This window comes from Arvicanthis niloticus, chromosome 5 (genome assembly GCF_011762505.2).
Source record: "Arvicanthis niloticus isolate mArvNil1 chromosome 5, mArvNil1.pat.X, whole genome shotgun sequence".
Classification (NCBI taxonomy): Eukaryota; Metazoa; Chordata; class Mammalia; order Rodentia; family Muridae; genus Arvicanthis; species Arvicanthis niloticus.
In genome coordinates, this window is record NC_047662.1 from 61,728,108 (window position 1) to 61,740,675 (window position 12,568).

Consider the following 12,568-nt stretch of genomic DNA (forward strand, 5'->3'; position numbering starts at 1 on the left):
CAGCCAGGAAGCAGGAACTCCAGAGGAGCAGCCTTGCTGGTGCAGATTACGATGGGGACACTCTAAAGCAATGCTGATCAAAGTGTGGGCTGCAGACTAAGTACACTAGAAGGATCTGCCTGCTGTTGATGTGGAGACTCTGTCCCCTTCTCAGTTCTAATGGATCAGAAGCTCTACACTGTTTATTAGCTCTAGGCTAAAATGACTGCACTACTGTGCTGAGGTTTGAATTGGAGATGGGAACACAAATGTCCAGACATTCAATCAGCCTTTACCTTCCCATCCATCCCCTGGCTCTCTTCTCTGTGCCCTTATAATGCAGCCATCACTTTTACCTATAACACTATGATTCCTTGCACTCCATGAAAATCTTCTGAGCCATGTTACTTAAGTAATCTCAGACCACACACATACACACCATTCTCCCCCTCCCACATTTTTATTGGATATTTTCTTTATTTACATTTCAAATGTTATCCTCTTTTCTGCCCCCCCCCAAACCTCCTATCCCATCCCCTCTCCCCTGCTTCTATGAGGGTGTTCCCCACCCACCCACCCACTCCCACCTCCCTGTCCTCTCATTCTCCTACACTGAGGCATAGAGCCTTTATAGGACCAAAGGTCTCTAATTTTACTGATGTCCGACAAGGCTATCCACTGCTACATATGCAGCTGGAGCCATGGGTCCCTCCATGTGTACTCCTTGGTTGGATACACACCATTCTTAACAATGACTTTTCAGTCATTATCCAGTGGGGAGAGGAGTTAAGTACAACATGTACTTAACATGTACTTAACTAATCTAAAGAACAAGGTAAAATGGGGTGGGCACATGGAAATGGCAGCATCTGAGACAGGACGAAACAGTATGTATGAAAGGCAAAACATTAGGAATACATGCCGACTTTTAGAAACAAATTTGGAAAAGCAGAAATATAAATGTCTGAGGGAATGTCAAGAGATGGGTTAAAGATACAGGCAGGCTCTACATAGAGACAAGATGCTAAGCTCAGTATGGGAGGCACTCAAGACCAGATACTGGGGCAGTCAAGTTGGGTATTCAGGAGACCAAAACGGGCTGAAGAGAGTAGAGCTTTAGAGGCGGGTTCTGGATGAGACTCAGAAACATAAGAATATGCACATTTAAATTTAAGTGTAACTATATACATACACCTTACATTTCTTTTATTTAATATGACATTTGCATCAATTCATTGAGACTCCCAGACATTGTATTTGGATCACAGTCAGTCCCTGTTCCTCCTCCTTCCTCCCTATTTCATAACTTTGGTTTTGCTTCTAATAATCCAGAGTCCACTTTGCATTGCTGATATACTCATTAGGGTGGGGCCACTGGAGCCTGATCAACCTATCGGGAGCTATACACTTAGAGAACACTCACTCTCCTCTCCCCAAATGCCATCAACTATCAGCAGCTTATCAGCAAGGGGTAGGGGATCATGAGCCCCTCCCACCTCCATGTTAAAACGCTAACTAGCTTGATTTTGTGTGGGTCTTGTACAGATGACCACAGCTGCTGTGACTTCATGATTGCACTGGTCCTCTTATGATCAGCAGACACAGCTTTACTCTGTTCCTGCCTAGTCTGATTCTTCCCACTCTCTCTTTCTTAATGTGTGTGTGTGTGTGTGTGTGTGTGTGTGTGTGTGTGTGTGTAAGAGAAAAACAGATGTCCCAAGCATTTCTTATGAACATAAGGGACCACAGCATATTTGCTAGTGTTGTTCTTCCCAAGTGCTCTGGGTAGAACAATCTCCATCTTTGGAAAGTGAACTGTACTTCTTGCAAAAGATAATCCTGGACACTGACATTCCTTCACAGGAGAAGAAGCGGGGGAAGGTCTTGGACCCACACCTAAGAATTCAGCCATTCCTAACCAGTTGTGTGCAATTCTGCCTTAATGGCATGGGATCTTGGGGTGTTCTGGAGAGGTACAGGCTAGAGAAGGCTAGGGAAAGGGGCTTCATCTGTGCAGCTATAAGGATACTATGCATGCTGGGGGAAGAGTTTCCAGGGAGGCTTCTTTGGGATAACCCCCATTCTTGTCAATAAGCCTCATCCATGCTTTCAAATAAGCCCAGTGAACCCACTGTTTTCCCAGAGGGACCTTTGAGCAGTTGAACTTTGTTTTTCATGGACCTGAGAAGCAGAGAGGGTGGTAGATATTGTATAGTCAGCCACAAAGAGAAAATTCTTGAAACAGTAGATACACATTGTTATAAAATTAGTGATAAGGGGCAATGCCCCCCACAAAGCAGACCCCTTTGTGGCATCCTTACCTGCAAAATGGCATGATAAGCTCGGGTCATATACGCAAGCCAGGCTTGTGGAAGAAAGATTGCACGGTGCCACTCTGAAAGCTGGACATGGACCTGTGGGAAAGATGAACAAAAACACATTAGGCTATACAGAATTCAAAACAAAATGAAAACCGCAGTTCTTCTTTCCTTTTATTTAAGTGGTTTGTTTTCTAAAACAAACCAAATTAGTACAGGACTGGAACCACAAATAATATCTTTTACTGTATTCCCAGTTGAAAAGAATTTGGAATCTTGTAAAGACAAAATAAAGTAAGCCTGGAATTTTCTAAATTAAAGCAAATGAAATCCTGCAATAATAACAAGTTAAGATATATTTGTAATATAAATCCTTCTCTGAAAACCAGGGGGGAAGGCTATAAAACCTCCTGCCAAAGATGAGGAACAGGGTACTGTCTAACAAACTCCCCAGTAATGTTAAATAAAAATAAATATTACTCATAGCCTGGATTTCAAATATTCATTTCTGAAGTAATAAACATAAACCACCAACAGAAATGTTGGGTAGAAACCACAGTGAAAAGCACATGCAGATGAGCATGGTACCCAGCAGTCATATGCACTGCAAGAGAGCTACCCTCTCCTGTGTGTGGGATACAGGAGAAAAACAATACATGCCTATAGTGAGGTCTACTCCCCAGCAGAGCCCAGACACAGTATCTGGCTTGCCATAGTCATTTCGGTTTCCACCTATTATTAGTACACAGCAATCTTGCAACACATCTTCTCAGGGTCTGTGTTCAAGATGCCTCAAGAGAAACCACTACAGTGCTTCACAGTTCATGCATCCCTCGGCTCAACACTTTCTCCATGTCCCTAAGCTTTCACCCACTTCCCTGTGAGAGAGAGAGAGAGAGAGATAGAGAGTGAGAGAGAGAGAGAAAGATGACGAGGAAGAAAAAGAAGAAGAAGAAGAATAAGAAGAAGAAGAAGAAGAAGAAGAAGAAGAAGAAGAAGAAGAAGAAGTAGAGGAGGAGGAGGAGGAGGAGAGGGGGGAGGGGAGGGGGAAGGGGGGGAGGGGAGGGACAAGGGGGAGGGAAGGGGAGGGGAGGGAAGGGGAGGGGAGGGAGAAGGGGGAGGGAAGGGGAGGGGAGGGAAGGGGAGGGGAGGGAGAAGGGGGAGGGAAGGGAAGGGGAGGGGAGGGGAGGGGAGAAGAGAAGAGAAGAGAAGAGAAGAGAAGAGAAGAGAAGAGAAGAGAAGAGAAGAGAAAAGAGAGAAGTGTGTATATAATCATGACAGAATTGTGGCAAGAAATTGGCAGAAGAGAACAACAGGATTAATTCTGACTTTTGTCAATTACTTCTGATGCCACAGCTGGTTTTGCAAGCATTAGATATTTGAACAGCATAAGATGGATGCTGAGACCATGAAATGAATTGGAAGAAATTAAAGACTTTCTGGCTGAGTATTCACACTGCCAGGTAGGGTGGGAAGGGCCTTGTCAGTGTGTCCACCAATAGAAGAAATGAGTCCTCCAGCCATGGTTTTTCCTGTACTATCCAGGAGCTAAACAATAACCTATGCCACATGTCCAGCTGAGAAGGAGGTCCTTGTTTTCATCACTCCAAATACTTCATCCTTTTCTATGAATTATGTTCCCTATTCACAAACTATATTATCATTAGCTCCTATTTGAGGGCTCAAATAATGCAATCTGAATTTTACCTTTTACTTAAGAACTACAAACTATTTTCAGATTCTCATGCCATAACTTCATGGATATCTTTGTACTACTAAGAATTCTTGTCAACCTCAACACATGGACAAAAAGAACACTGAATCTTTTGGAAAGACAATAGTTTCAATTCATTCTTAAAATTGACTTTGAAAAGGGAAAGAATTCTAGAAAAATGTACATGGAAATGAGCAAATGGAATGAGCTACTCATGCCAGGAAACATATCTATAGAGGTCATCAGAAGAAGACCCAACTAATCCTCCTGTGGCCCTGACCATGCTCCTGCATGACTTAGGGATCACAAGATTCCAGCCTTCCAGCCTGAACTCCCCATGCTTTATGGAATTATACCTGAATCTTAGGGTGTCCCAGAATTAGCTGAGTGGATATCATTAAAAGCACTCTCCTGAGTGTTCCCTCAGAAACAGCATAATGAAAGCTAGGCCCTTTTCATTTGCATCTCAGGCTAAAAGGCTTTACATAATCATCATTAGGAAGCTATTTCAATTCAATCCATATCTTTGAGGTTGAAGTTGCAAGCCTGAAAATAAACTCAGTAGGCATTTACAAAGTATGAAAATTATATCTATTTTGCTAGACCAGTAATAAGTCATCAGGAAACTAAAATCAATGAAATAATTCCAAATCATGAAGTTGTAATTCTAGTTGATCCACAGCTAGTAGAGGAGGGCCAGCAAACATTGTATCACTGAGTTTTAATAAACACAAGAAACTCAAGTCTTTCCTGTAACTAACCTTACATACTCTTAAAGTGTCAGCTGTGTAAGGGACTGTTCAGGAAAACAGGTCTTTCCTTCTTCAGGAAGAATAAGAGGAAAGCCTCCATTTGTGTGACGTGGTAAGTTTGATGAAACAGCACTCATACACACACACACACACAAAAAAAAAAAAACCAGACAAGCAGGCAACAAGAGGCAGTGCGCTAACTAATGAAACAGGAGTGAGGGCTGGGCAGGCTCCAAGGTTAAGCATAGTGCTCAAGAGGTCTCACTGAGGGGGTTAAGTCTGAGTGAAAATCGGAGGACAGTGAGGACACACGAGTTAAAGGAAATACACAATGCTTGAGCTACTGGAAACATTTGGTGGTTTCTCAGAACATTAAACATAGCAATATCATATGACTGAGCAGTTCCACTTTTAGGTAGACTCCACAATGATTTCAAACAAGAATTTGTAAATAAATGTCCACATGAGCATGTTCACAAAAGCGAAGAGAGAGAGAGAGAGAGAGAGAGAGAGAGAGAGAGAGAGAGAGAGAGAGAGAAAGTAAATATCTATCTACAGAATATATATATATATGAAGTCCAACTAAATGCTGGAATGCTAAACTGTAGACAAACCCTGAAATCATACCAAACAGAAAGAACACAGACCCCAAATATCGTATTATAGGATTCCATCTATATGTAATAACCAGACTGGGCAAACATATCAGGACAGAGAGCAGATTAGTGTTTGCTAACAGAGGTAAAAAAGAGAGAAGACAAGGGCAAGTCACAAGGGACTATTTAATGAGAACATGGCTCATTAGGAAGGTATTAAAATCCTAGAACAATAGAAAGGAAAGAGTTGCCCAACACTATTGCTTCTCAGAGGCAGTGAATTTTAAACATTAGCATGGCTAATTTTATGCTCTGTACATCATTTTAATCTAAAGCAAACCACCACAACAAAACCAGAAATCATGACAAGGGCTATATACAGGTCCAGAGCTGACCTGTATGAGAAAGAGTCAAAAAGCCAAAGTAGCTGGAGAGGACAAGGAAAAGGAACATAGAAAAGTCAGGCCTGGTGGACTCAGGGGACAAGGAGCTGGAGAGTCCAGACTCCTATGGTTCTCCTTTCACAGCCTGCCTCCATTCTCAGTAAGAAAGGAGACCTCCATCCTCAGGTGTTGAGAGGAAGTGGATGGTCTCATTGACAGTTTACAGAAACCTGATGACTACCGAGCTGAAAACAGGCTGGAAAGCACAGAGCAGGAAAACCTTGCAGAGGTGTCGACAGCTACCCAGGTTAAACAAACAAACAGAAACAAACAGCAAAGTGACTGTGAACACCATGGACACTTTGACACTATGACACTGTGGAATAATGGTTTCAATCACCGAGCTATCCCATTAGCCACTCCACTTCCAATACCATGTTAAATATTTGAGTCAGAAAATTGAGAGGCAGATATGTGTAGGCAGAGTGAGGAAAACAGCTGAGACTCAGAGCACCTTTTTGGGCACTATGGTTGGTCCTTGGACCAACTGTAACTTGAGTTAGATGGAGAAAGAAAAGACAACAAGAGTTAGGAGATGGTGAAGGTGACAGGTTTGACAATGAAGAGTGAGAAAATGGGATGGGAGAATAATTCTCATCTTGATGGATGCTGGTTACAGAATATGTGTACCTGCCAGGATGCATAGAGTATACACTAACAGGGAAATCTAATTATAGCTCAATAAAAGACATACATAGTTTGCATGTATTAACACATTGGAATTTCTCTCAGATATTTAATGCACAGAATTTTATGTTTAATGTATCAGTTAAATTTCTTTAATTAAAAAACTCAAAAGTAGAGCCAGAAATATGGTTCAGTGGTTAAGCGCATGTGCTGTTCTTGCAAAGGGCCTGAGTTCAATTCCCAGCACCTAGGTTTGGCAGTTCACAATGCCTGTGACTCCAGCTCTTCCTGGCCTCTGTGGGCACCAGTAACAATGTGCATATACTCTTACACACACATACTTAGAAATAATACATCTTTTAAGAAATCAAATGTAGTTAGGAAACCACTGCTTCTAGAGCACATTTCTCAGACCTTCCTTTCTACCACCTTGTATATATACTCAGCTGGCTTGTTTATCATTTAAAATGCATTCATTGATCTTTCTTATGTCTGTCAATATCATCTATCAATAACCCTGTTAGTGAGGTCTGAAACTTTGGACTTATCTTGGAAGTCTTCCTTGACTTGACAATCAAGTCAATTTCTGAAACGCCAGTTTGGTATGCTTCCTTCCTCACTGGCCTAGTCCTATTTCTCTCCATGTGACCATGACACACCTATTACATCTTTAATGCCCCCATATCTCTCCTCTGCTAACCCATCACAAATGGTGCTGACTACTCAGAACTTCTGTGCAAAATCTTTAATGGTTCATAAAGTCCAGCAGGAAAGCATTTTACAGTACTTACCATCTACTCAGAATCAAGACAATACCATTCACTTAAGAGATAATTGTGCTGCTCAAGAACCTCAACGGATTTCTCCATAATTCTTAGACCGCTGCATCATGAAATCTTCTAGATTAAACTATAAACCAGTTCCCACATTTGCTCTGCTCTTCTGCTCTTCTGCTCTTCATGGGACATATGGAGCCACGCATCTCTCTACTTTCCGTGTCCCCTCTTCCTATCCTTTCAACATACTGAGCTGATTTCTCTCACCTCCACAGTTCTACAATACTATGCACATCTGTGACTTCACACAATTCCAAGGCACACAGATCCCAACCTGGTTTTCCTGAGATCCCTTTATAGTGCCTGTAACACTGTTTGTACACACCCACCGAGTTAAAATTATTTAAGTATACCACATCTCCTTAACAGAAAGAAATGTTTGTCATATCAAAATTTTAAAGTGAAATTTTAAAAGTAATCATAAAACTATTGTGTTCAAATTCTTCTTGTAACCCTGAGAATTAAAGAGGGAGCCTCACATGTTATTGGTAGCTAAGCAAGCATTTTATCACTGAGCTATATGGTAAGCCTTCATTTCACTTTTTATTTTGATATAAGCCCTCACTAACTTAACCTAGGCTGGCATTGACTTAAGACTTTTCTGCCTCAACTTTTTGAGCTCTTGGGATACAGGCCTGCACAAACAGACCCAACTTGGCATTTAACTTTCAGTCATTCTAGAAACACAAAGCTTAAAAAAAAAAATTAGAGACAGGCATAGTGGCATATACTTATTTTAATCCCAGTACTTGGGAAGCAAAGACAGGTGAATCTCTGTGTGTTTGGCATTAGCCTGGTCTATACAGGAGTTCCAGGACATCCAGGTATAGAGAGAATTTCTCTTAAGAATAAACAAATTAAAAAAAAAAAACCTGTCTGAGTCAACACAGCTGAAGTAAACACATAATTATTATTTAAACCTTATAGGTACATATCCATAATAGTCTAGTCTAGAAATATTTATTTTCAAATAGTATCTACTAAGTGAAAAGGTTATATTTTACAGGGAGTTTTATGAACTTTATAATCTGAAATTCCATAACCATCTAGATTATGATTCAGTGCACCTGAAATATTAGCTCATGGAGACATCCTATTTAGAAACACATTTTTTAAATATAAGAAAACATTGGGAGAGAACAAAAATATGTTTCTCCCCACATATTTTCCTAATGGAACCATATAACTTACTCCTTCTTGAACAAACAGCATCGTGTGATTAAAAATATAATACTGATTTTTACAGACTTTCATTAACTACTCTAAATCAAATAAGAAAAACTTTTGATGAGGTTATTTGTAAAACTAGAGTAGGACCTGACAGATAAACAAGTACTTTCTATTAATTTAATGACCCCAACTTCATAAAGCAAGACAATTTCTCTGTTCACAATTATCATCAAAACTACCTGCACCTCAGCCATAGCCACCACCATCCACCACCATCACCACCAATACCACCTACACCACTACCTCCACCTCATCCACCACTATAACAACAAACACAACAAAGGAAAATAATAAAGGAATCAACCCCCATACCCAGAAGAAAAAGCATTCTCACTTGTTAGAAGTCCTAAAAGACAATCACTGCATGGCTGTTTATAAGTATGAATAAGATGCTTCAACTTTCTGTCATTAGTAATTCCATTGCTATGAAGTAACTTTCTGCCATTCCTATCCACTGATAAATAGTAAGAGAAGGGAGAACTTAAGAGGATGCCTTCTTAAAGTACAAAGCCCTCATTTCCTTGTAAGTAGTTTCCAGACATTCAATCTTCCCCCACCCCCTAACTGTCCCCTCCATCATTGTCTCTCCACCCCATTTCCTATCAGGATAACATTAGCTTGAAAGCTGACAATTCAACTGCATCTTAAGTAACCATTTACTCTGTTATTTAATAGAAGGGGAAACCCAGTTACCATAACAACTCACATCCACATGGTAATTATGGAGTATCTAAAACATAGCAATCCATACTTTTCGCAGTATTTGCTAGGGAGAATCTGTAAGAGGCACAGATATAATTTCTTCCCACTATTATTCGCAATTTTCATGTAGTTGTTTCATATTGCATAAATGTGAACAGTACTCCTGTACCTTTAAAGAAATATTTCTAAGACAAAGGAGCAATTAAAAGAAAAGGTGATGCTACACTTCTATTTCAAACAAGTGACTACATAATATCTAACTTGAAACAGCTTGGTAGGAAAATAACAGAATTAGAAAAGCAAAATTAATTTTTAATTGATAAAAATTAAATATTGGGAGTCTGGAGAGATGATTCAGCGGTTAAAAACACTGACTGCTCTTCCAGAGGTCTTGAGTTCAACTCCCAGCAATCACATGGTGGCTCACAACCATTTCTAGTGGGATCTGATGTGGCTGAAGACAGCTACAATATATAATATATATATATATATATATAATATATATATTTAATATATATTAAATAAATAAATAAATCTTTAAAAAACTTAAATAGTGATCACTTTACTTAAAAAGGAGAAGAAGAAGGAGGAGAAAGGAGGAGGAAGAGAAGAAGAAGGAAGAGGAAGAGAAAAAAGAAGAAGAAGAAGAAGAAGAAGAAGAAGAAGAAGAAGAAGAAGAAGAACAACAACAACAACAACAACAACAACAACAACAACAACAAAACCACCACCAATGATTTTGTTCAGAGTCCTGCTTCCGGTATGGATGAATAAGGTTTCTCTAAAATACAAATGAGAGAGCAGTTTATTACTTAATGCTAAGCATAAACATGGCTGGGTGGCACTGACATGATCAGAAACATATTTGTATTACCAAGAAGGGAGAAAGTAATAAAATTTGACTGCCATTCTTATCCCAGGATAAGCCAACATTGCCCAATTTAGAAGAGAATGTCATGTCAACGTAGGAAATGCCAAAAGATGATGGGACTGTCAGCAAATTCCAGAAAAGAAAACTGCCACTTGCCCTCAGCTTCCTTCCAAAGGGCAGGAGGTATCTATTAGAGAAGCCCAGAAGACAGGATATGACCACTAGTGGGACCCAATTCAAAAGATCAAAGAGAGGGGGCACATGGTTTTACCCAGATCTAAGAAGATACTAGTCATGTGGGATTAAGTCTGCAGCAGACATAGATCAGCAATCCTTTCAAACGTGTAATAGCACGATGGAACATCAGGTTATTTTTGAAAAGCAGGAAACTAAGGGGAAATTTATGAGATGAATTTACATAAATAGTTCACCATGGCATCGAAAAGTCTTAGTTTAGCTGACACATCTTTCTTGACAAGTATTAATAAAGTACTACATATAAAATATATGTCAAGTATGAAAAACACCTGTTCCAGTATGGCACATAAAGGGCTTACAACCCACAATTCATCCTAAGAAGCAAAACTGAGAAGCTGATGTACACCATGGCTCTCTGAGACCTGTGAGGGCAAAGTGCAGCTGGAGAGAATGCCAGCAAACACAGAGAAGCGCAACTTACTCGAACAGTCCCCAAGAGGCAGACACCTAATGCTGACAAGAACCTCAGTACAAAATCCCAGATTAGACAAAGTCAGGACAATCAGAGGATCAGAAGTTTGAGTCATTAGACCACTACACAGCTCTGCACATTCCACTTAGAGCTTTGCCAAATTTTCATTGTGAATGCAAAATAAAAGTCACCCTATACATCTGACATTTGGGAAGGGAAAGAAGTCATTCTGGGATATACCATCAGAGGAAGCCTGAGTTAACATAGTAAGTTATGCTTTGAGGTGTATGACATAGCTTAAGTGCATTCGAACCTGCAATTCTCCTGCTCCAGCATCCTAAGCGCTGAGGTTACAGGCATGCTCCAATGTATCAGGCTTGTAACCTGGAGGGAGGAAGACATATAGCTCCAACGTCTTTTATCCTTCCACGTAGAAAAGATGTGCATAAATCATGGCTACCCCAACATACCTTTCCTGGAAGCAGTAGAGAAAACGGAAAAAGACGTGTGAAACTTGCAATCACACTAATTAAAAAAAAAAAAACAGATCTAATTATGCAATGAAAGAAAGATTCCACATCACCACAATCACCTTACCACTAAACGATTGAAGGTCTATTTATTTCGAATCCTTTTAAATTATGTCCAGTTTTCAGGAAAAGAACAAAGCAGAATAAAAGGCAAAAATAAGTTTGAAGAAATCAAATAGGAATAGGAACCAGGGACAAACAGTTTGAATTCCCATTCCAGGAATTTAAGACAAATTGTTAACGCACAGTGTCTGGGATGGATATGGTGGACAGCATGTAAGAGCAAAAGGCAAACATCCTAAGGAAGAACCAAGAAGAAACTAAGGATCAAAATGCCCTGCTGCAACAGACATAGAAATGCCTTCGGTGTGTTTAACAGACTTGGCTCAACTAAGGACAAAGTACCTAAGCTTGAGGATGTCTCGAGAGAAATTTTCAAACCTGAAAAGCAAAGAGAAAATATCAACAAACAAAAATAGAATGTCCGAGATCCGTGGAAATGGTTACCAAACATGTAACATGAATAATGAAGAACAAAGGCCTGGGCATGAAAATGAAATCTCCTGGGTCTAGACAGAGATTTGACATTCCAGTTGGGCAGGTCGAATCCCTAGGTAGGAGCTCATACTTAGGAAGGTAGTACCACCCCTAGGAAGGTGGGGGTCACCTTATGCCATGCAGAATAACAGAACCCTACCCCAGAACAGCCTCTTATACAGTACCACCCATGTTGCTTCTGAGCTACTCAGAAAAAACAGTGAGACTTTTCCTTTTCTTCTTTCTATGTTTTTTCTGAACGTGCTTCCTCTAACAGACTTTATGAGACAAAACTTGCCTTTCAGGACACATTTTTCTTTTAAGTACCTTTTACATTGAAGAAAAGGATATAGATCAGAAAGTCAAAGCTACACAAAAAAAGAAAGAACGCCAGAGAAAGCACACAGAAAAGTGAAATGAGATATGACTTTCATAACTGATCTAATAGTAAGTTTATTCAAAATAATATCATGCTTATGCACACATGAGATGAATGACAGCAAGGACACTGTATTTGTTACTTTTACACAGCTGGGAACAGAATCACTGAGGGAACTTAAAAGAAAGAAATCTTATTTGAGCTGAGGGTTTCCTAGCTTTGAGTCTACGGTCCTTAGCTCTGTTGATTCTGGGCCAGAGATAACAAGACAGCAATGGAGTGACAGGAACATGTGGCAGGAACAAGTGCAATAGAAGCCTGCAGACCTCAAGGGAGAAAACACTAAAAGTAGTAGTAGTAGCATCAGCAGCAATAATAATTATA

The 12,568-nt window shown here is 40.0% G+C and overlaps 1 protein-coding gene across 5 annotated transcripts in view; it reads right to left on the reverse strand.

Moving 5' to 3' along the window:
- Focad (focadhesin) overlaps positions 1–12,568 on the reverse strand; it is a 295,918-nt gene that overhangs the window by 68,910 nt on the left and 214,440 nt on the right. For all 5 annotated transcript variants that reach the window (XM_034503044.2, XM_076934681.1, XM_076934682.1 and 2 more), the window contains one exon: positions 2,301–2,393. In XM_034503044.2, the coding sequence (XP_034358935.1) occupies positions 2,301–2,393 (93 nt within the window). The remainder of the gene's footprint in view (positions 1–2,300; positions 2,394–12,568) is intronic.